This window comes from Catharus ustulatus, chromosome Z, assembly GCF_009819885.2.
Source record: "Catharus ustulatus isolate bCatUst1 chromosome Z, bCatUst1.pri.v2, whole genome shotgun sequence".
In the NCBI taxonomy this organism is placed as follows: domain Eukaryota; kingdom Metazoa; phylum Chordata; class Aves; order Passeriformes; family Turdidae; genus Catharus; species Catharus ustulatus.
The window spans coordinates 61,029,127-61,054,395 of record NC_046262.2 but is presented as its reverse complement, the minus strand read 5'-3'; the positions used below and the strand labels follow the sequence as shown (position 1 = coordinate 61,054,395).

The 25,269-nt window shown below is 39.0% G+C and overlaps 2 protein-coding genes across 5 annotated transcripts in view; both read right to left on the bottom strand.

Annotated features, from left to right (window-relative positions):
• TEK (TEK receptor tyrosine kinase) overlaps positions 1-9,894 on the bottom strand; it is a 38,063-nt gene extending 28,169 nt beyond the window's left edge. The window contains exon 1 of one of the 3 annotated variants that reach the window (XM_033084987.2): positions 9,432-9,894. In XM_033084987.2, coding sequence (XP_032940878.1) covers positions 9,432-9,483 — 52 coding nt within the window. In that variant the 5' untranslated portion in view covers positions 9,484-9,894. The remainder of the gene's footprint in view (positions 1-9,431) is intronic. The other 2 variants (XM_033084989.1, XM_033084988.1) reach the window with 2 other exon arrangements.
• Positions 9,895-18,397: 8,503 nt separating this feature from the next.
• Positions 18,398-25,269, bottom strand: part of IFT74 (intraflagellar transport 74) — a 40,874-nt gene continuing 34,002 nt past the window's right edge. For both annotated transcript variants that reach the window (XM_033084884.2, XM_033084885.2), the window contains exons 17-20: positions 24,648-24,811; positions 23,944-24,069; positions 21,559-21,619; positions 18,398-19,209 (exon numbers count right to left, since the gene is read on the bottom strand). In XM_033084884.2, coding sequence (XP_032940775.1) covers positions 19,094-19,209; positions 21,559-21,619; positions 23,944-24,069; positions 24,648-24,811 — 467 coding nt within the window. In that variant the 3' untranslated portion in view covers positions 18,398-19,093. The remainder of the gene's footprint in view (positions 19,210-21,558; positions 21,620-23,943; positions 24,070-24,647; positions 24,812-25,269) is intronic.

Genomic DNA, 25,269 nt, shown 5'->3' with positions numbered 1-25,269 from the left:
TTATACATTTACTATGGAACAGATGCATCAGCCAAAGGCAAGCATAGTTCAACAATCACTGAGAGTTTAGATCAGCAAGGATCACATGCCAGGTAGAGATACTCTTAAAATCACAAAGATCCTGGTTTCTGCAAATTTCTGTGAAACTCAGAATCAAATCTGGATTCAAATCCTGTGACTTGACATGATTTTCTGCTTTGAGGTCAGCCCCAGTGTTAGAGAGCAGGAGTGAAATATTGTGAGATTTCTGCCTGGCATTCACAAGGCACAGAGCTGCAACTGTCTTTCCAATACAAAGGTGTGGGCACAAGGGGCTGGTGTCCTTCAGAGGACATGTGGTCATCCAGGAATCCAGTTCCATTCTCCCTAGCTTTTCTCTGTTCCTCTGACTCCCACCAAAGATTGAAAAGTGAAAATAACATCTCTTTTCTCCCCTGCATCTCAACCTTTTAATACTCTGAGAAAAAGCATTAGGAGAAGTCTGAATTTTGAGGAACAGCTGTCATGCTGCTTTTGATCCATATGCAAAAAACATTCCACCAGAGCTGGGGCATTTGCTGCATATCTCGTTCCTTGTTGTAATAAAATTCATGCAATAAACATATAGAATATGTAGACATATTGCTTATTTAAACATGAGAATATTCTGGGTGAATCAAAATCTAGCCACTGTGAATGGATAGTGTTCTGATTCATTGTCTAAAGATAGGGAGCTTTTTGTCATATTAAACACTGCAGACTAGCCCACACCTCAGTGAGGCAGATAGAACACATATGGAGTTTCTTCCAAGAGAAGCACAAAAAAAATTTCTGCCTCTAAAAGGAATTTGTATCTCTGCATAAGTATAGAATTATATGTCAAGTGAGACTTTGCTGCTAAGGTTTCACAGCTGGAATATATCGCAAGCAGAAATTAAAATAGTGAAAGTTTTGCACTAAGAAAGCTATGCTTTAGATATAATTTGGAAAAGAAAAAAACAAGCCGTCTTTACAATAGGTGATAGCAATGCTTTCTTTGACTCCGCTGGGTGGGGATTCCTACAGCATATCTTTATGGTAATGCAAATTTAAATAAACCAACTGTTCTTGCTAGAAAGGAACTTAACTAGTCTGGCAAAACTTACTGAAATAATATCCTAGATGTTAATGAAGGCTTTGAATAAGTAAGAACCAAATAAGGACAACAGAATTGAGCTCTGAGAAAAAGCACAAAAAATAGAGACAGGAAGCAGCCTATCTCGGCAGCAGGGGACAATCCTCTGTGCTGCCTTGAAAAAGTCCTTTCACTCCTGCCCTGGTCCTTGAAGAACAGACCTTATCAGGAAGGCAATTTGCTGTGTGTGCAAATAGATTTTGAGAAGAGAAAGCACTTGCAGAAGGCTAATGCTGTAAATGGGAAATACGATGTGAGAAAGACCCATTGCCAATTACTTAGGACACATCACTCTCAGTGATGCAGTGCTTTGAGTCTTTCCAGCACAGTGAAAATGGCATCCTCAAAACAAGTATAAATAATAGCACTATGACTAGCCCAGACAGCAAAATGAATGGAGGGAAACACTTGCAGTTCCTCTTGGCCCACTCCAAATGATGGGATTGTCCTCTCTCTTGCTGAGTGACAGTCAGCTGTATCTCTCATAGGTTTTCTAGTACAGATATCTGCAGCCCAGAGAGCTAATTGTATCTTGTGCTGCATCCAAAACAGCATGGGCAGCAGGGACAGGAGAGGACTCTGCCACTCTGCTTTGCTCTGGTGAGACCCCACCTGGAACCCTGCACCCAGCTCTGGGGTCCCAACACAGGAAGGTCATGGACTCGTAGAAATGGATCCAGAAGAAGCTGTGTGGAGGATGGAGTGCTGTAGCAGGAAACGAAATGAGCTAGAGGCTCTGAGAGTTGGGATTGTTCAGCATAGAGATGACTTCAGGGAGATCTTACAGCACCTTCCAGTTCCTAAAGGGGCTACAAAAAAGTTGGAGAGGGACTTTGGTCAAGGGTAGTGATAGAATAAGGCATAATGGCTTGACACAACAGGAGGGTCAATTTAGATTAGATATAAGGAAGGAATTTTTTACAGTGAGGGAGGTAAACCACTGGAACAAGTCACCTAGAGAATTTGTGGATGCCTCATCCATGGAAGTGTTCAAGGACAGGTTGGATGGAGCAGCTGTCTAAATGAAGGTGTCCCTGTCCATAACAGTGAGATTGGAACTAGATAACCTTAAAAGGTGCCTTCCTACTCAAATTATTGTATGATTCTATGATACTCATCTGAGGAAATTCTGCTAAACAGAGAATATATTTGTCATGCTGTATCTGTAGTCCCTGTGTGTTCTTATTCCCCACCAGAATGCCATTCATACAGGCACAGTCATCATGTTTTCTGTGCTGCACTGCACCAGCAAAATTCGCCTAGGATCAGCTGAAAGAAACGGTTCTCCGAAGTTCCCTGGAAGACATCCTAGACATAGTTCAACTCAAAGAGCAAGCAAGTCTCTGATAAAGATTAAGATATCACTGATCGAGATCATCATTGGTGCTAGACACTGGGGTTTGTGAGTAAATGTGGCAATCTTGACCTGAGATAGTTTAATGCCATAGGTGAGTACACACACCAACCCTTAGGAGAAAAGTGTTGATTTGTCTTTCCTTGACAGTCCCTGCCCATATACTTCCAGATTTCCTCTGTTAACTCTTGTCTAGTCTCCAGGAAAACATGGGAAAATTCTAGGCGTTTTCTATCTAGTGTGAAGCCTTTGCAAAATTGTCTGTTACTTGGAAAAAATATTCAACACAATGGCTTACGCTCCTCTTCCACAGCAAGCAGAGAGAGTTTTCAGCTCCATCACAGGATAACCACACCTCACTGTCCTACAAAGCACCTATAATATGGACACAGGTCATATTTGCAAGGGGTATTGAGAATTCAAAGTTCTGAGGAAAAGCTTTAGTTTTTAATACTGATTGGTAGCAGAAACAAAGACATTGTTTAGACATTACACACCTAAAGATGTATTTATTTCCTTATATTTGTCGAGCTTTATTACTGATTGCTTGAAGTGACTATAAGAAGAACTCCTCCTGGCATTTGGAGTGTAAGAGGAAGGAGAGGATCTGTTATAAGAGGTAAGCAGAAAGATTATTACTTTTAAAGTAGTATTTATTTAAGTGAAGATGAAAGGGCAGAAAATTCCAGTAAATTCCACTCCATTTTTCACCTCATGAAGCAGAGAATAGATATAATATGTAATGCTTATGTAGTACCTTTTCTTTTTCTTTTACTGCTATTGTTTGGAACACAAATTATTCCTGCTATTAAGTGTCTGGGAATAGGAATATAAAACATATAGATACTATATTGGGAGGGAAAAAGTAGAATCTGTGCTTAGTTTTGGTGTTATGCTGAAAGTGAAGCAATTGATTGCATACAGCACTCACTGCAGGATTTAAAAAAATCATTTAGAGACTGGTGAAAACATGTGTCCCAAACTGGATAGGTAATTTCTCCCAGTGAGTCAGATTCTATGCTGACAGGTCATTCCTCCACAGGAAAATAAGGCTGAAGTTATTACTGTTCAAATAAATTAAGATTCTCTACCATACAACGGGAACAGCAGGGGTGAAAAAAAAGACAGAAATGCTCCTGGAAAACATCTGATAAATGAGCTAACAACAATTTATTTCCCAATAAAACCTTTTTAGTTGTTTATCTAAAGAATCTTGTTGTATTTTACATGTTACATGCCACTGTGCAGCTGTGGAATGCTTCAAGATTCCAATACCAAGACCACTTGCCCTTAGAAATAGGGCACTGTTTGTAGGGGGAAGATATTGTGAAAGTAATAAGAGATGAAAAATTACTGACAGGCTGTCATTTTGCTACTTAGCAATAGTAATAGTAGCAGAGCATGTGTGAAAAACAAAATAGCTTTTCGAAGCTGTGAGGGCTCCCTATCTTGGTATCTGCTCATCTGCCTTTGGGTGCTTCTGGTGCAGCTGAAGGAAATGCCACTGCCTTCTTGTTTTCTATTCACATCAGTTGTTTCAGTCTGTCAAAACAATCTTTTAAGATGAAAAAGCTAGAAGAGAAACAGTGCTGCAGCTTAGTTTCCAGGAGGAAAGCCATGCCTAAATATGTTTAAATATGTTTTGCTTTTGTGTGTGTGTGTGTGTGTGTGTGAGTAACCCAAAACAAGAGAGAAAACAAAACATGGTTTGTCATGATTTCTTGGTTGAGCACAAGTGAGTAAAGTGGAAAACAATCATATCAGAAGCAATGACTATTTGAATAACTAGCTGACAGTATGCCAGGTAACGCTGAAAATGCTGGAAAAGGGTGAAGAATGTGGGAAAGCACCAGTAGAACAGGCTTGTAGTGCATCAGGTGCATCTGGTTGGATTTGCAGCCAGAAAAATATGGGTATTATATCATCAAGAGTATATGTGCACATCAAAATAAATATGTCCATAACAAGCATGGCCCTTCTCAGTTGCATTATAAACTCATATTTGTACTGCAAATGTCCACTGTTTGTTGGATGTGGGCATGTGCCAAGCTGAAGTAGGCAAAATAACACAGGTAAACAATTAGTCAGTGCATGCAATAAGCATAAGGTTGGCTGTCTGTGAGCACAGACTTCTGGGAGAACACATTCTAATAGGCTTTTGCCTGTACAGAAGGGCACCCTCACTTTGCAACTTACTGATTTTTCTGATTAAAGTAGCTGGGAAGTGTTTCTGGTCCTAAGCACACTTTGTGACTGACGAGGCCAAGGCTCCTGACCAGTGGCTTGTCTGTGATGAACAGCCAGGAAATAACACACGGGAAAATCATCAGCACAATCAGAAGTGCAGTTGGAACTGCGTTGTCAAGGAAGGCTTGTTACACTCCAAAGGAGAAATTAACTAAGCCACTTCATTAGTCAGGCTGAGAGCATAAAAGAACAAATAAATAGCAGACAAGAAAAAAATACCAGTCTTGAAGTAAAAAACTTGCATTTCTGAAAAGAGTACTGTAATTTCTTAATGTATCTTTCAAAAATTCCTTCAGAGCTTAGCAAATGCCTAATATATTTACACCCTAAAGGGTTTAATAGTTCCAAGTGATAAACTACAAAATGTATTTTGATGGTTTTTAACTTCTTTAAGATATGACCCTTGTTTAACAGAGAACAGCAATCAAATCTGTAATATAAACAATCAGCATTTTAAACTCCTTATTAAAAATTCTTTATTTTAGACATGGATTGTTCTTTGCTGTGTGCCTCCACTGAAACCACAGTGGAACAGTACCCTAAATATGATCTACCAGCACAGGATAGAGTTCTCTAACATTTTCATCCCTTCACTCCCAGATAGACCTTACATTACAGAGGGACCTGCCCATGGAGCTAAATCTGTTTCACGCAAGTAGTAGGTGCATCCATTTTTGATTAATTGCTTTTGTGCCTACCTGACAATGTTCATACCACCACGACTTCTTGGTCTTCCAAGAGAGCTGAACAGGGTTTTTGTTTGTTAAGGGGTTGGGTCTAGGCCAAGCATGCTTGTGTATGTGACTGATACAGAGCCAGTTTCCAGCCCAAGTAATTCTCATTGTCAGCACGTGAAGGACCAACTGCATCTCCCCTGCCCTAGAGACATCTGCTCAGTGACAGTTAGAATTTATGACTTCTGTTCTCCCTCTTGTACAGTAAAGCCTTCCAGATAAAAATCTTGTGGGTATCAGATAATCTGTGCAAAATATTATAACTTCAGTATGCCTTTAGATGAAAATTCAGCAAAAAAGGCATCTACCCATCTCTAATTATGACGAACTATGAAAACCATACAATGCATGTGTGTTCATATATCTACATATGAAAATTGTATCTAAAACAATAGAACATGTTAATAAATAAAAATGTAGTGTGGTTTCATTTCACCCTTTCAGATCTGATTCCTTTAGTCCTGACCTAATGCCTTTTTCACTCCTATTACCTGCTGTTGAAATGACCTTTGGGAACACAAGCTTCCTGACAGCTACTCTTCATTTCAGTAGGTGTGAACCAGACACAGTATGGCAGGCAAATGCAATTTCAGGGTCTCACAAATCAAATACAGTTCAGGAACAAAAGGTGAATTTGTTTAAAATTCCTCTAATTCACATTAGTAGTTTGATAATTTAGGTGTCAGAAAGGTTGTGCATCAGTGTAATGTCTGGTCATGTAACAAATACCTGATACTAAAACCTCACAGTTATAGTTATGAAATACCTGAGATTAAAAGGTCAGAAATGGTTTTCCTTCATGTCTTTGTGTAAGGTTCAAAACTCCAGCATTCAGCCATACAACACACTGAAGTTCAGATGCCACTTTTATCTGACAACAGCCTATTTGAAGATGCTCACAGAGGCCTATCCCTTTAATTATGGGAAGAATGACATTCCTGCTCACTTTCACAAGATGGATTAGCCACTGGTTAATACAGGTTTTCTTTTTCTTAATTTAAGCTTCAAAAGAGAAATAAAAGTCTTGAAACAGAATTGTTAGAACTTTCGAATCCAGCTAAAAAATTTGACTTTCCATTTGGAAAAGCCTACATCATTCAAAAGGTGCATGTATGTCTGGTAATGTATGTTAAAAGCTGTTCAACCTTCCAAGTATGAAAATGAGTCACATAATAATGACAATTGAGATTTTTTTCATAACATCTACTGATAACAAAGAAAATACAACCATCAATATAGATGATAGAGAGCTATTGAATGCTACTGCACTGCTCCCTCCTTCTAAGAAGGCTATTATAATCTTTTGAGTCTTTTACCAAATATGGGTCCAACAGCTAAATCAGAAAAAAAACCCTGTATTTTTGGAAAGCCACTGGATCTAAGATTATTGGCACAGCAAAACTATAGCACAGAAAATTCCATCTTGGAGAATGGAGACATTTGACGATATATTTGTTTCCTGATAGAAATAGTTAAAGAAATGTTCTTGAAGCTAATTGTAATTGTTGCTGGTTTTCACCAATCTTTTACTGGTCGTGATCGTCTTGCTAAAATAAGGCTCACACTTGAACATTTCTGAGAGTTATCTCACTGTGAGAAACCGCAAGCACATTTCTAGACCATTTGAGGATACCTGAGGATGCTTGAGGCATTTCTGAGGCAAAATGCAAGTTATGACACGCATTCCTTGCCTTTACAGGAACAAGTAATTCTGCAACTCTTCTTTGGTCAGAACTTAACAGCCTAAACCCAGCCACAAGCTTGGCATTTGAATCCATACTTCAGGATAGATGTTTTTTGCTGGCCCAAAATGTCAGGGACATAAACAACCAGTCTAGTCTAGTTAGACTAGATACTCAGTCTAGTTTGAAGAATCCCAGCAGGATTAAATTCAAGTCCTTATCGGTTTAATTGAACATTTGCTGTGGAAAAAGAGTGCAAAACTGAGCATTTCTATATACTTTGAATGCCACCTACCAAACTGGATCATTAGCTCTAGCTGCTAATGGAGTACTGCTATTAAAAATAAAAAGATATTAAATCAAAGGCCATTTCTCCTAATGGGAGCCAAGTCAGTGGTTTTCACCTTGGAAACGGGTGGAATGGATTTTGTGCCTACCCAGCACAAAAACACACCCAGAGAGCCCACAGTCATCTGGGAGAAGGTTAAGCCAGTTCAGTGTCTGTGCTGAGTGTAGACCCTCCCCTGCTCAGGGAATTCATTCCTGCTTTCCTGAGCTCCGCCTGCAGTATCTAGAGGAAAGCAGGCTCGCATTGTCTTCCACTGCTTGCCCCAGGAAACATGATATCATTCTCAAACAAAAGCGGGAAAGCTGACAGATCTATTGAGATGGGTGTGACTGCAGCACACACCTCACTGTTCAGCCGCTGTGGAAAATGCAGTGACTGGAAGATCATCGGTGCTGGGCAGTCTGTGCTCTCCACATTTTTATAGCTAATCTCTGCAAATGACTTGTTTCTCCTGTACTTGTGACTTTATGAACATCTTTGCTGTCTGTGTCAAATAGGTATATCACACCATGCAGAGAAACAGGAGCGACAAGGAAAAAAGTTGGAATAACTAGAATTTCTTTTCTTCTCCATCCATAATGTTTACAGCACCAGATACTTCCAAAAAGTGTAAAGCTGGGAGTGATCTGAGCAGTAAATACATTGAATCCGTGTGCAGCTAAGCAATCAAGAAATCAAAGCCAAAGAAGAGGAACTGGTAATAACAGTATGCAGACTATTAGAGCAATTGCTAGATAAGAATACTTCCAAGCATGATTTTAACAGATTAAAAACCCTTTTTTTTGTCTGCATTAACCTTTAGCCTTTTATAGATGCCAAAAGTAACATCTCAAATTCGCAATTTTATTGATAACAGCTGTTAGCATGCTGCTAATCAAGAAGATCTGTGCAAAGCAATTGTGAAGAAAGTTGCATGGAAATGAAGACTTCTGCCTTTTCTTGCTACTTTCTGGCTTTCATTACAGGACAATTTGCAGTTTTACAAGCACATCACATTTTTACTGTAAGATGCGCTACATACAATGGTCAAGGGTGAGTTAAGAGTCTAAGTTTATCATGTGACTTGTATTTTTCTTTCACAGATTTTTTCAGAAGAAACTGACTAGAAAATCAAAATGAGGATTGTAAAAGCAATACTCAAATGTGGAGTAACTTTGATGGCAGGAGGACAGTGTTCCTCAGGACTCTACATGTGATAGGTTCAGCAATGTATCTGTAAATTAATGCTGAAATTACTGCAAACTAAATTTGAATTAGTATGTTTCTGTATACCTTTCTACATATATATCTTATGATAATTTCTGACTTGCTGAACTAACGAGATTTGCTGATAATACTATATAACTGTATTTGAAGTGTTTTTAATTGATCTTGTATTTTTTCCCCTTTTTTGTTCACTGCTTTTCATCTAAATTCCACTTATAGAATCTTGTCTAAAATCAGATACTGGAATAGCTACACACATCAAGTGCACAGCTAGGTCGTAAAGTCAGTCACAGGAGAAGCTGACATTTACTCTGTATTTAGAACAGATTTCTTAGGGAAAGATACCACTGGTTTCAAAGTTATTAGCTGTATGAAAAAATTAGTACCATTAGGCAGAAAAAAAACCCCTGCTGCAGCATGTATCAACAAATAACTTCAACAATTAAAACCTGCAGCAGTGGATCCTACGAGTAGTTAAATCACCCCCAGTTGCTTGGCCCCAGTCCTACCCCCACCCGCTGTAAGTGCTCTACACAGGACAGTGGACTCACTGAAACAAACATGAGTACTTAAATCAGTAAAGGTAAACGCTGGACTGAAGGATAGACAGTCAAAGGGTAGGTGCATCCTGTGTGAAAAACAATAAAAATAAACAAACAAAGAAAGGCATGACAGGTCCATTATAGCGATTAAAGCCAAAGTTTACCTGAAATCAACAGGCTGAATCCATAGAGAATTAGGTGTGCTAGAGGGTCCATGCTTTCCAAAGTGTATCCATCCAGTTCTTACAGTCACACATGGAGTATCCTTTCCCCGGGGTAGACCTTTAGCAGTTACTCTTGTCCTGCATGGTACGCTGTTTACAAGTCACAGGCAAGAAATCAGAGCTCTGGCGCAGGCTGGAACAGTCTCATTGCTGTCTGAGTACAGGGAGTTTAAGTTCCTTTTTCCTGTTTCCTTTGTAGATTAGGATGGGAAAGGCAGGATCTTAAAGGCATTTTTGTATCAGCAGGACTGCAGGGCAGTGCAAATCCCGTCCATCCAGCAATACATCAAAACAATTATCTGGAGCTGCTGGAGAAGCAGGGGACTGCTGTTATTCACAGTCAGCAGAATAGGAACAATGATGGCATCCTCCAGTAGGCGGGAGAGTGCAAGTAAAACATCCTCCACCTAGGTACAGTAGGTGAAAAGTGTTATTATCTCCTTCTTAAAGTCCAGGTCTGCTAACTTCTCAGAGTGCTATCCTGTTTCCCCGTATTTATGTAATCCACATGTAAGCTGCTAGATGCAATGCATTTCTGCACACAATAATGAAAGTAATGAAGTAAACAGTAACAAAGCATCCAGCTGAATCCAATATAGACCTAAACCATCCACAATCCAGCAAACTACTCCCTTAGTTCTTGTATTTTACTGGAACGAATTTTTCTTTACATCTGACAATTGGAAACAGACTGAAAACTTGTTGCAATAATAAATCTCACACAGAGTTATTATGACTTCAGTGGGATTAAAATTCCCGCATCACTCAGGGAGGTCTTGAAACTAGGAAGATAAAACAAAACACAAAGAAAAAATACAAAGTAAAGCAGAATAAATAAATAAATAAATGGAAAGGCAGCACTCAAATATATAAACAGAATTTAAAATCAAGAGCAATTTTATTTACCACTTGACTAAACATGATCCATGGCAATATAACATTTGGAAGTTCTATAGTCCTGCCAAGATGCCAACAGGCAGAATTACTTTTATGGAAGTACAGAAAAAGGAACATTCAGTATAATTTTGGAAATGGGGTATAGGGTTATCCTACTTTGATTTAATTTCCTTTTCAGACTTTGCTTATAGTGTAGATTTGATGGAGGAAGTCCTTCACACCCAAGATCTACTGCCACATGGAGAGAAGGGTTACAGCCACAGCAAATGGGAAGGCAGCAGCCCAGAGTTTCTCACATGTGTCCCTCCTGTCCCTCCATAACTGAAAGCCAAACCAGGTCAAAATGTGCACCGAAAACATCCTTTGAGTTCAAAAACATAGTATGTGGTACAAACACTACTATAATTCCTTTTTGACACCTAAAGAAGGCAGAATATAAGATATTTGTGTAGTGTGGTTTCAGACTTAAAAAAACCCACATGTATTTTGTCCATTTTAGATTTTGGAAAACATCTACTCTTTTTCTACTCTTACATGTGAAGCAGCAGTTATTACTCCTTTCCAACTGTGCCTTAGCTTTTATAAGCCTGCAAGCAGAGATTCCTCCAATTTCAGAATACTTATTGTATTAGCAGATACTAAGTATTATTGTATTTCCTATCTAGTGGATAACTCTGTTTTGTCATTCATTTAACCTGCTTATAAGTTGGCCAATTCTTGATTATTTTTTAATATCTTTTGATTTGTTGAGAGATGAGGAACAGGAGGGAAGGAGAGGGAGGTTAAACAACTTCAGTCAAAGCTGTGGTTCTTCAGATTGCTGTGGTAAGTTTAGAGGGTTTTTTAAAGTTTTGACTTAAATCACTTTCCTGCTGTAAAGAGGTCACTGAGAAGAAATGCATCATGTTCCATTTGAAATACATCTAAATACATGCAATGCTCCTGGTACTGATTTTGCAGTATGAAAAATGGGCCAGGTGAGCTGTTCATTCTTTTGTGAAGAACTAACTTGTACTTACTGATCATTTCATTGGCCATGATGATAAGGTAGTTGTTTATCTCCAGGACAGAGTGGACAACCTGAACATGCAGTATTCCACAAATACAAGAAGGTTGCAAAGGCCTGCTGAAGCCAGAAGAGAGGAAATACATACTAACCCAAGTTAGAATTTATTTAGGGCAGCAGCATCAGCAGGATTGTGTACTTGATTTCTGTTTCATTACAAAACTTCATTTTTTAAAAAATAAAGAATAGCATCTATAATTCAGCAAAAATTAAAATTTTTCCACTTAGGTCTGTTTCTGTTTGGAAAGCTCTTAAGTGCCAGAGTTTAAATACTGATCCTACTGAAGTGAAAATTAATCACATTATAATTTTTTTTCTACTGCAGAATTCAAAGGATTACAATATTCTGACTTACTCTCACTCAACATTAAGTGTCTGCTAGGTCTGCCTTTCATATTTTCATCCTTATATTTTCATGAGACTGGATTGTAAGTATTTTTTAAGGTAGGTCATATCAATTTTGTGTTCCCTGAAGTAGAAACTGTATGATCTGATCACCCTCGGATTGGTGAGTGACACAGAAGTGCAGTAGAATTGTCTGTCCCCCACAAAAAACAGATAGTCCTTAGCTAATGGGGATACTGAGTCTCAGCCTGCATTACTATTCACTATTAATGACCTGAAGAATTCTGAATAGCCTTTGGCAAAATCAGAGGGCCAGTAAAAGAAACTGGACTAAAAGTAAGCATGGCATAAGGAATAAAATATGGTACTGAGTTACTCTATCTTTTATTGCTTGTGGGGCTGTTGATTACCAGGCTGTCCAATGAACATCCTTCCCACATCCTCAGGTAGGCAGCTGTACTTTGGCCCTATAGACCACACTCCTGTCTTTTCTAAACATACTTGGAAAGACTCCAAAAACTGCGAAGAGTTCCCCTCAGAAACACCAGTTTTTTTGACTGTTAACTGCTGATTCAAACATTTTCCCATCTTAATCCCCAACACAATGGCATGCATGAATTCAAATTAGTTGCAGGAGGGAAAAATTGTCTTCCAACATGTAAATATAATCCTAGCATTAAACATGGCTCTTCATAATTCTCTTTGCTGAAGGCTAATTTTATGATGTCAAGTGCCCTGAACTACTGACACCAGGCTTTCCTCTTTAGATAAGCAGCATACTTGTCTCAAGGATAACCCATTCATACATGCGGTACCACATGGAAATATGTGAAGAGGAAAAAGAAACAATGCCACTGCACTTCTTTAGTCAGGTAGATGTGTTAGCAAAAATCACATATCCTCTTGTAGTGTCTGGTTGTATTATATTCTTTGGAACCAACCCATTACTTTGGCCTTGACGTGATGATAATGTGTGTTAGTAGGAGGCAGTAAAGGATCTTTAGGAATTATTACTCATCACAATCAGCTAATGTGAAACAAAGGTTCACAAATTAGGGGGTTTAAGCTTCTTTTCTCAAACAGGTCCTCTGGATCTGTTCTCCTCTGGAACATGGCCTATGCTGCTGAGGCCAGCCCTAGGCCCTAAGCCATCTACCTGGGACCACCTAGAAGTGAGAGGTAGCAGCCAGGAGACCAGGGAGAGGACATGTGCAGCTGCTGGTGGGAGCACTCAGGATAAGCACTTCCCCTACCACTTCAGTGGAAGTGGTAAATGGAGGGAAGTAAAGGTTTCTGGGGTACATGTCATGCAAACATGGGCAGGACAGTACGGACGAACAGTGCTGTTGAAATGGGTGGTTCTGAGAAACTTTAAGATGAGGTAGAAAACGTAACAGAGTTTTTTGCTGCACATCATTCTGAGGAGGTGCAGTTTCTTTATGCTTTTTCTACTGCTTCTCCTGCATATGCACATTTGGAAGGCAATTCAGGGCTGTAAACATAGCCTCTTATTGCATGTGATCTTTGAAGATCTGACTGTTGTTTACAAGGACCAGGAAATGGGTCATGTCAACTAGATCTCTGGAGTAGTGTTCTCAGTCATTAGGGTTACAAAAATTAATTCTTAATATCCTGTTTACACAACCTACTATCTTCCGCTGACTAACAATCACACTCTTAGTATGATTTAATCATGCTTTTTAATAGTGATTTTGAACAAGTACAACTTAGTGATAAAATTGCTGTACACCTGCCTCTTCTTCCAAATTTGGGATTGGTAATCTTGCAGAAATCTTGGAAATCTGAAGGCTTTATTTAGAATTTTGTCTCTCATGCATAACTGTTAAAGTCAGTGATGCAACTGATAATTTCTACTATAGTCACTATTTTCTTTTTCTTCCTAATTTTAAGAGGTGTTGAGCCCCCCTTACCTCATAAGTATTCATGGACAAACTTGAATTGTATGTTGGAGACAGAGGTCTTGCAGCTTACTCATCCTTTGCTGCACAGCAGAAATCTTGGGGGTGATACAAAGACACCAGTGCTCAGTGAATCAAGCTCTGTCACTTTAAATGGACATAGCTTTCAAGGAATTAGCTCTACAAGAGGAAACAAGAGTGGATAATTTGACTTTTTTTTCCTTTTTTTTTTTTTTTTTTGGTTTTGGTTTTTTGTTTTTTTTTTTTTTTTTTTAATGTGGAACATTTCCTCCCATTTCACACATTTGGCATATTGTCCAGTTAGTCCTCCTTCCTGAAAGGACTTCTAACTGTTGAGTCCAAGTCAGATCAAGAACACTTCTTCCTCTACTCCAAGATTCTGTCAATCCCAACAAATGATTGATCAAAACTAGGATTTGAATTCAGATCATCTCTGTAGCAGTGGATGCTTAAAGGCTTCCTTCCTCTCGACTCAGAAAGAAAAAAGATGACAACTATTTTGTTTGGGAGTAATCCAGTTCTCTTCTGAGTGACTGACCTGCCTTCCTCTGCACATACAAGACATGTATCATTTGGTGCTCAGCTACTATTCACAACATGCAGGTGTTCAAGTGAACTCCAATTTTAGGACCATCTTCAGAATCTGACAGATTTTCACTCCAATTGCTACATCCACCACACCCAGATGATTTATCACCATGAGACACCAAGGAGCTCACTCAAAGCAGATACTTTAAGAACAATAAGCTTTCAATATATTTCTCCTCAAACCAAGACTTTCCAATGGCTAGAACCACTTCATAAGGCCTGCACTATGCCTTGTATTTTTGTTTTATGCTTGCAGCAGGAAAACAGAAGTGTACTGAAAGAATTTACCAACACTTCACCTTGGAATCATGTCCCTACAATTGTGAAACAGCACATACTAGCAGTAAAAGCCATTAACTAAAGTTGTCAGGCAGAAAGGACTCTAAGTGTTCTGCCTGTCTGGAATTGCTCACAGGAATATGGCATTGTTGTCTTCTAAGATCACTAAGAGAAATTTAAAAATAAACTTGTTTTGAAAGAAAAACAAGCTTTTGAAAATCACCATGAAAAGTAATGTAGGCAGGATGAACCAGGAAGACTAAGAAGAGGATTAACCTTTGCTTGCAGCAAAAACACAGTCTGCCTGGAGATATGATGATATCCCTGAATACACGGGAACAAGGTTGGTGCACAGTCATGCCATCATCAGCTGGGAACAACAGCAGTCATTGCTGTGCTCACCCTCAAGCACAAATAACATGGCAGCAACAGACCCTTTGGTTGACTGCTTTTAAATTGTAGTGCTTCTTTTCATACAGTGTGTCATTGAAGTGGGATGTAGAGTGACAGTAACTGTCAAACCTGGCATCCTAATGCTTCAATGGCATCTTACTGAAGGTATGGAAACTTTTAAGAAACTGCATACACGCAATTCCATGGAGCTTGTTGAGATGCGCCCTAATGTAGAGAGATAGCTGACTTAAGGCATTGCAAGGTCATTCCTGAGTACAGTAATTTCACGGTTATAAGCCGCACCATTTTAACTAAAGTTTTGGTCCAAACCTGGAGTGCGGCTTGTAATCTGGAGCGGCTAATATGTGATAAAAAATTCTGAAATTAGCCAACTGGAAATGCGAGCCGGCAGCAGCCCCGAGCCATGCCCACCCGGCCCTGGTGGAGCAGCACCGAGCTGGGGGGAGCGAACACGGTGCGGGCCGGGCGGGCAGCGCCGGGCTGGGGGGAGTGAACGCAGCGGGAGCCGGGTGGAGGGAACGCGGCAGTGGCAGGTCCGGCGCTGGGCCAGGGCCAGCCCGCCCAGCGGGGGTGGGGCCAGCAGCACCGGGCCCCTGGTCGGGGGAAGTGAACACAGAGCAGCAGTGGGACCAGCAGCACCGGGTCAGGGCCAGCCCGCCCAACATCAGCAGTGCAGGCAGGGACGAGTGAGCCCAGCAGCAGCAGCTGGCCTCGAGCGGCCCCGCCGAGCGGCAGCACTGAGCTGGCTCACTTGGCCCCGTTGGCAGCCCCAAGTGGGCCAAGCCCGCCCCGAGCCGAGGCAGTAAATCCCACGATCCTGCGATTCTGCTACTAGTTGGCAACTTTGTGAAAGTTGCATAGGGATCCTCGCTGTGAACGGAAGTGCGGCTAATGATCTGGTGCGGCTTATTTATGGACAAAAAACGAAATGTTGCCGACACCCAGACATGTGGCTTACAATTAGTGCAGCTTGTAATTGTGAAATTATTGTAAGCTTTTTTTTAAATGGTGGTAAGGGAGAGGCTTCTGAGTACTGAAAGCTAGAATATGTTAGTCCTACCTTCAGGAGAGCAAGAAGAGTGATCCAGGGAGTGATAAGACTGGTTCAGCTTCGTCTCAGTACCCCCAAAAATTGTGGAACAACTAAGGCTGGATATAATTTCCCAGGATGGGAACTTGATTATGTGAAGAGGGCACAGATTTATGAAGCAGAAATTATGCTTAACCAACCTGATAGCCATCCACAATGAGGCACCTAACTCAATGTGCAAGGAGAGGGGTGTGGATGTTGTTAACCTCAACACAAGCAAGGTGTTTGCATGTTAAATCCCCATAAATAAGCTGACAAAGTATGGTTAGATAAGTATGGTTAAAAAAGCAGGCTCAGGACTCACTGTATGGTCAGTTGGAGGCCAGGCAGCATGGAATATCACTGCCATTGATATGGTGGCAATACTGTTTAACCTCTTCACTTATGACCTAGACAATGTGTCGGAGTTCACCCCCAGAAAGTTTGCAGATGACACAAAGCCAGGAGGAGTGGCTGATACACTATATGGGTGCAGTGCTGTTCAGAGGGATCTAACAGGTAAAGCAGGCAGCCAAGAATGTCATGAAGTTCCACACAGATACATGCATAATCCTGCCCCTGTGGAGGAACCATCAGGCACTCATGCACACTGAGGGCTGAGGGGCTGGATACTTGCTTTACTGGGAAGGACCTTGGAGCCCTTCCTGGTGTACACCAAGCTGACCAAGAGCCAACAATGTACAGCCAAACAAGTCAGCAGTATTCTGGGACAAGTTAAGAAGAGCATTGCCAGGCAGGCTGACACAGATGATACTTACTCAGCCTGGTGAGAGAGGTGAGTGGAAGAGATTTTAAGTATCACCATTCTGCAGATGCTGCCAGTTAATTCATGTCCTCTCAGTCTGAAGTCATAGCATAAAATGGATAAAAGATTGCCTGGGTAGAAAGCAATCTGTGTTACTGAATTAGTGTCCTGATGTACACACAGGAGCTTTAGTGAAAAAAACATTATCTTTAAAAACCGTATTAAAAAAAAAAAAAAAAAGATAAAGAAAAGGTGATTTTCACTGATACTTGAGGAACTACAAAAGGGTACAATTTACTCACCTCACTACTAGGAGTGAGTTAATAATCTTCCGGAGGGAGATGAAACACTTGCTACATAGTTCATCACTCAGAATCCACACAGCTATTTTCAGCCATGGGTACTATGACTGCTATCAAGGACTATAAGGGTGAATTGAGAGAAAGAATGAGTGATGAGATTCTTACACAGAAACAGGTTATCTGAAGATCCTTCAGCAGAACAAGGAAAAGAACAGCATCCCAGAGAAATGGGTTTCATGACAGGCACCTCCTGGGAACACAGCAAAAACCTGTGAACTTTACCATGCTATCTTACAGAAAAACTACCAAGGAATAAAACCTTTTCCTGCCCTGAGAGAAAGCAAAGTCAAAGCAGTCTGTTTATTCAGTCTGCAGTTTTTTTCCATTGTTCATTACAATATGTTATTCTAGCACAAGTGGAATTTAGGAGGTGATCTCTGCGGTTGATGGTTTGATTGGTGAGAATATTAGACTTCAACTTTATCTCTGTAAATAATGGGCTTTCTCTGGAATAGCTGAAACTCTGACAGGAAGGAAGAGACTTTAGTGGGAATTTCCCCTAGATAACAGTCCTTAGTTTATAGAAATCCTGTTCCATTATCTCTAAATATTCTAAATATATAGAGCAACACGATTTAGTGCGCTGAATTAGCAAACACAGTGCTCTCTGCACATATCTTCAGTATCTTTAGCGATTTCTTTATACTCAAAATGATGATCACAGATTTGAGGAGATTAGTGACAAAAATACAGAACTATTTTAATGGAGTCAGAACATTTCCTAATTTCTCTGCTCCAGTTTCATGAGGTGAGGTGCATAGTCTACCTCTTCTCTGCAAAACTTTTCTAAAAGAGCGAAGCAACTATAAATCCAGATACCACTTCTTTTTAGTAGTTTCTTTCTACAAGCCTAATTTACTGTTTAGCTAAAATTTCTATCAATAGCAACTGTGCTTTTTCCACTTGATCAGGATTATCTTACAATATACCAGATGGAAAAAAAAATCAATAAGCAGTTTATAAATACATTACATGTAGAATGTGAGACCAATATATAAATGGAATTTTTTAAATCTAAGCATTTTTTAAAATTTCTGTATCATAAAGTACGTTGTTACTTTCTATCTAAGTCCTAGTTTTGTTCTATGTTGAAACTCTTTCTTGTGGATTTATTAAGAGGTTCCATATGACCCTGCTGCTTGAAACTGAAGGGAAAAAAAATTGCAGAAAATACAAATAATTTTCTTTGCTACTTCCTTTATTGGTGAATACTACAGCAGTAAAATGCTCCACACAGAATCAGTGTTAGCTATGTTTGTAAAGTAGTGAAACAGTTTGATCTTTATACTTACACCTTAAAAAATAAGGAACTTAATTCCCCAGTAGGAAATGAAAACTTGCTGGCATTTGCTTTTATTGTAAGATTTTACACTATGAAGCAATTTTAACTTTAAAAGATGTTTCTCATCCTTAGATGCTTTCCTTACTCAGTATAAATTGCTATCTATATAGGTACAGTATGCTGATATTACTGTATCTTATTACACACTTCATTTGAGATAATGCATATAACAGCCTGTCAAGCAGTCCTCCTGCTCTGTTTGGCAGGGATAGGACTACAAGGCAATTAGAAACTCAGTGTGTAAAGCAGACTAAAATTTCACATTTGAGATGCAATTCAGCAATCGGCCTCAGTAAATCATTGGGCAGTAGTTCCTTTTGTTTCTAAAATTCGTATGTTTATTTCTAAAAATTTTAAACAGTACAAAACAAGGGACAGTATTAAAATCTGTAACTTCTAAAAACCCGAAAAAATAATTTTAAGAATGTCTGTCACCCTAGGGGTGAGTGAATGATCTCAGCAGTCCAGCTTTCCACACAGCCTTTGCACATCTCTCATTGTTGGTCCATTCATGCAGGAAGGAAATGCTTGGGTTCAGTTCTTGGTGCTCTGTAAAGCTTCTATGAGAGCTTTGTTGTGTTCTTTGACCAGCTTTCTTGCATTCTCCATTATTGGCTGGTAGTCACTCTCCCGACTTTTTGTTGCTATGACTGATTAAAATAATTAAGAAAACAAACTGCTAGTATAAATATAAGCACAATCACAGATCACAAGGGAACTACAACACCATACATTTCCTTTTGTAAAAACTATTAAGGGATGAAAGGATGAAAATAGTGGAAAAAACTCAAACTGGGGCTAAAAGACTTACACTAATTTACTAGCTGCCATCTCATGACAAGCACTGTAGAAAAAGGAAGAGATAACATGCCTGGGTCACTTTCGTTTTCTATATACATATACGTATAGGCAATAAGTCCCTCATGAAGGACTCCGCCTATTTTTACAAAGCCAAACCATTTCAAGACACTCAATAATGTACAGTCACACAGTCTGGCTACAAAAATCCCAGTGAAAGAATGCCCTGTCCATTAACCCAAGCAGACATAAGTACTCTGTATAAGGGTCTGCACTTGGATAGGCAATATTTCATACCAAGTTAGGAGATTCTTTAATATCCTGATCAACTTTTTCTCTTGGTTTGTCTTACTGACTTTTCTCTTAAGAAAAATTGTGTTAAAGACTACTACCTTGTTAAAATATTTCTGTAGAGCCTCCCTCAAAGAGAATGTGGCTCCAACTATATTACACTGTCCAAAACTTTTTTCAGATATATTTCTAAGAATTAGAGCATTTTCCAGATTTGAGAAATGGGACATTTGATATGTGCCAAAAACAACACTACAGTAATTTCACGATTATAAGCTGCACCATTTTGACTAAAGGTTTGGTCCGAACCCAGAAGTGCGGCTTGTAATCCGGAGCGGCTAATATGTGAAAAAAATTCTGAAATTTGCCAACTGGAAATGCGAGCCGGCAGCAGCCCCGAGCTGAGCCGCGGCCACCTGGCCCCAGCAGGGCAGCACCAGGCCGGGGGAAACAAACGCAGGGGGCCGAGCGGGCAGCACTGGGCTGCGGGGGGCGAACGCGGCAGTGGTGGGACCGGCAGTGCTGGGCCAGGGCGAGCCCGCCCAGCGGGGGTGGGGCCAGCAGTGCCGGGCCCCGGGTCAGGGGGAGCAAACACAGCAGCAGCAGGACTGGCAGCGCCGGGCCAGGGCCAGCCCACCTGATGCTGGTAGTGCAGGCAGGGACGAGTGAGCCCAGCAGTGGCGGCCAGCCGGCCCCAAGTGGCCCTGCCAAGTGGCAGCGCTGAACTGGCTCACTCAGCCCCATCGGCAGCCCCAAGCATGCCGAGCCCACCCCGAGCCGAGCCAGTAAATCCCGTGATCCTGCAATTCTGCTACTAATTGGCAACTTTGTGAAAGTTGCACAGGGATCCTCGCTGCAAGCAAAAGTGTGGCTTACAATCCGGTGCGGCTTATTTATGGACAAAGAATGAAATGTTGCCGACACCCAGACATGCAGCTTATAATTAGGTGCGCCTTGTAATCGTGAAGTTACTGTATATATACATATAGATATAGCTATATGTATATGCATTAATTACTAAATAATTATCATCATCATCAGTATTATTTTTGTGATGGCTAGGCTATTACAGAATTGCCTGAAATATATCCCTGTGCCATATTCCAAGACATTAAGGAATGTTCACTGTCCAACACACTACACTAGATGTTGGGGTCTAGTTTTGATGTTACCTTTACCAATTACATTTGTACTGTAATCATCTAACAGTGATTTTTGTGCATATTAGAGATTTCAGATTTTTTAAATAAAATTTATTTGTTAAATAATTTTAAAGAAGCAATTTTATTGCAGTGAATTTACTGTCTCTAAGAACATAAAATAAAAGAGCAGCCTGGTCCTATTCAGATCTCTATCACAACTAAGGAGAGAAATAGAAAAGTAGTATCAGATGAGAAGAACCATCAATTCTAATTAAAACAAACTACTTTTCCTAATTTCAAAAACTATCTTATGAAAACCATTTCCAAACTGGCAAGTAACAATTTTGCTGATATGATTACTTGTTAATTTGAAATGCATAAAGAGAGAGCAACAAGACAGTTCTCCTACCCCAGCATATTTTCAAACAGTGCTACACTGGTAGATTAACATCAGATAAGACTGGAGAGATATGAAGATGAACTTTGTATGAAACCTAGTGGCAAACCTTAGAAAGAAGGAAGAACTCCAGACTGCAAGGCAAAGCTTATGTTTTAGGACCCTGCAATATAGTTTCAGACAACACATACAAGTTTTGCTATATAGAATATCTATCAACTAACCAGGTATTTTCAAAGGATTGCCTTTCCCCTCCTCCCCTGTCTTCTGCAGCCCATTCCGTCCTGTCTTATTCTGCTGGAGGAAACAGACTTCTTCCTCAATTAATACAGTGTGTGAATTTTACTCTTACTTCTAAAAGAAAAGGATACACTCCTTCATCATGAAGTTATTTTGTTCATGGTGCTGCCACTTCCTCTCCAAATTTGTAAGCTGAAAACACAAAAAGAGCCAAAACCAAAAATGGTAATAATTACACACATATTTTACACAAATAATTTTGTATCAGTGCCTTGTACTCTATCAACACATAAGATCAAAGTTATTTCACATAAAAAACACAGAAATGAGAAACAATGGCAAAATGTTTTTAAAGCTGATGATGATTAACCTGCATATATAATTTAGCACTTCATAATTTATCTCTATAAAAGCACCGCATGTAACTGCAGTGACGGATGAAAAAATCAGATGAGAATTCAAGAAATAAAAAGGTGAAAAATTCAGGGAGATACTAATTCTCATTATGTTTCATATCATTTAGATGGATCTTTTCTTAGAATCAGTAAGATCTAAAATCACCAAAGATACAATATTTCCTGACACTGTCTTGGACTTTGCACTGCACAGAAGAAACTTCCTTACTTCCATAGTTAAGTTTCCTGTCTGATGCCAGAAGTTGTGATAAGAACAGAGCTGCAGCGAGAAGATTGTAGGAGTGTGGGTTCAGTGCTGGCACTTCTTCAATACTTTCAGCATCAACAGGAAACTAATGTGGACATTATATTGATGGCTGCTTCCTTACCACACAATTTTATATTTGTTTTTCTGATGCTACTGCTCAAGGTTCTGCATTTCAAGATATGAAGATGTTATTTTTAAAAGTAAAACTGAAAATCATTCTGAGACTAAACTTTAAGTGGAAACGTAAAGGTAATAAATAAGGAAAATATTGCACTATTTAAATTAAAAGTTTGTTCTTAAGCTGGAAGAGATGAAAATAGTTTCTGTGTAATTCAAACCTTAACCATAAAGAATCAGTTACCTAGTGTACTAGCTTAGAGCAAACAAGACAATAATTTGCTTCCAAGACTAGGTACTTCTGACCAAATATACTGCCCTCTTTGTAGATGTTGCTGCACACACAGCCAGCATAGGAGCCTGGAACTGAAATACTATCTTGCACAGAGAAAAGGAAAGATTCAGTGTATTTTTATAGTGACTACTTGAAAAATCAGTTGACGTCTTGCAAAATTGTCCAAGTCCTCCACATTTATGAATGCTATTTGTATTTCAAAATGCTTGATGCATGTCAAGTAATCAGTTATTATAAGATATACCTTAATTCACCCTCAGTTTTTTGGACTCAGTACATAAAAAGTAAAGAAACAAATCCTTTTCACACACATAAAAATAGCACTGCCACAGCTTAATGAACTGAAGAAATGCTGTACAACTACTATTTTATATAAAATGTTAAGCCTTGTTATACAAGTATCTTAACACTGTTTAGGTATGCATTTCTAATTTACCTAAACTTTAGAATTTGATCTTGGTAAAAAAGATACACAGTTATCTCAACTCTTGCACACTTTGGTATGTAGCTTTGAGGATTTAAATCATCACCCTAGAATGATTATAACCATCAGATGCTACAAACGGACATATATGCCTCGGTCAGAGCTATGCCTTCTCATTTTCTGCACAACATTAATTTCAAGAGAGTCAATTTAAACACATACAATATGACCTTCAGCTTTTATTGTATTAGAAAACAGAACAGTTCTAAAGGACAAATATCTCAACAGCCTCAATCAATAAAAAAAGTGAAATGCATTTAAAAAAATCAGTTTCCCTTTCCACATTATTTTAAGGTTATCTATTTTTCTTTTGTGTATTCAAACATATATGCCAGTAAAGTTCTGCTGCCAAAATGACAGAAATTTATGTGTGTTTATAATGAAAGAATAGAAGCTGCTCAAGATGTTATAAACATGTTCTTTCCTGATTCACTTTTGAAATGTAAACATACATATATACCAAAGTTGTTTAAATGTGAACAGACCCTAAAACTTCAGCGGCCTTCAAGGAGCAGAAGAACTGGAAAAAGGAAAATGGAATTAACAGCATAGATTTAAAGAAAAAAAATTATCACCATGGCTTTTAAAGCAAATGGGATCTTAGCTAATTAGTAGTGACCTTTTTTTTTCCCCCCCTGCAGTTTCTTTCTAAGTTTGTCCTCAAACTACTTAAGCAAAGGAAGGGCAGAAGGTAGAGAGTTCTGAGCAAGATTAACACAAGCTGAAACAAAGGATATACAAAACTTTAAGCTCAGAAAGATCTCTGCTAGTAATCCAAAGTTTACGATCTATTTGTTGGCACAATATTAACTTTTGTTTGAAAACATCAAATAAAGCTACATACTCACAACACATGACTTAGAAAACCCACTGAGAAAGAACAAACAGATTCTCATGTGTATGAGAAAATCAAAACAAAGAAACAACTGAAAGGGTAATATGTAACTTGAGCTATACCTGAGAATGGGTTTCATTTTCTTGCAGCTCCTTCTTTAGTGTCTCATATTCTGTATTCAAATGCTCCATTATTTTCTTAAAAGCATGGTTGCGTTTGGTTAATTTTTCTTTGTCATCCTGGAGTTTCTTGTTAGAGAAAAGACCAACACAAACTGATTAATGGATGAGTTCATTTGCTGTAGGCTTCAGGCACATTACTTCAATTTACCTTTCAAGATACTACTTTTTCCTTTTAGAACAAGACCACACGCATATGCATTAAGAACTCCTAGGCTATCCTCTAGCACTGCCTGCTCTATCCCTAAAATAATAATGATTATGAACAAGTTGTATTCTTAGACAATATTGTATGAGCACCAGTGAGAATGCTGATACTAAGAATTTGTGGGAAATTCTCTTTGGTTCGTGTTCTGTATTAGATTGCTAAGTCAAAGCTATGGGTAGTCATAAATTATGCAAGAGTTTAGCTGAATTGCTAAAATGGAATGGGGAGATTTTGTGGAAGGAGGTTATCAAGAGATACTCAGCTGAATATCTGCTACATGTACCCAATTAATAAGTCACACATAGCAAAATAGTATTTGGATTAATTTACACTGATGCGCAATGCTGTGTTTCAGTCAGGAAGGACTGTCAACCACAAAACTGGATTCCCCTCCACTAGCTGTTCAAAAGTACACACTTTGTTTCATCCCTTTCATTACCTTTTTCTTTTCTTCTCCTGATGCTTTTAGAGCTGGCAAATTATTGTAAATCTCCAACTCTGCTTTTGTCTGTTCAATTTTGTCTTTAAGAGAAGCCAGTTCACCAACCATCTTGCCCTCCAACAGTTCCATCTTCTGTAGGTCCATCTGCAGTTTTTGACTCTCTAGATCACCAGACACATAATCTCTAATTAACAGTATTTTTAGTTTCCTAATACATGGCCCATTATATAAAGATTTATGTTATATTTAACCAATATAAACAGCTCCTAAATATATTTCTGATTTTTTATATTTATGGGACTATTAATGTGAAGGAAATAAAATCTTCATAACCATGCCACAAATTACACTCATACAGTACAACTACTGTCTTATAATCCGTAAGTGAAGAGCAATGAAAATGTGATGCTCTTCTGTTTTGCAGTGTTTCCATTTTTAATGTTTATAGCACCACACAATTAACTATATCACTACAATCTTAAAGCAGTAGTGATAACTTAGAAAAAGTTTATTGCAATGATGCAGAAAAACAGAAGAACTATTTCTATTATTTTTTTAGCATTCTGCTATTTTTGTTTGTGCTGCTTGAATATGGATAAGGCTTAGTTTTAGGACAACA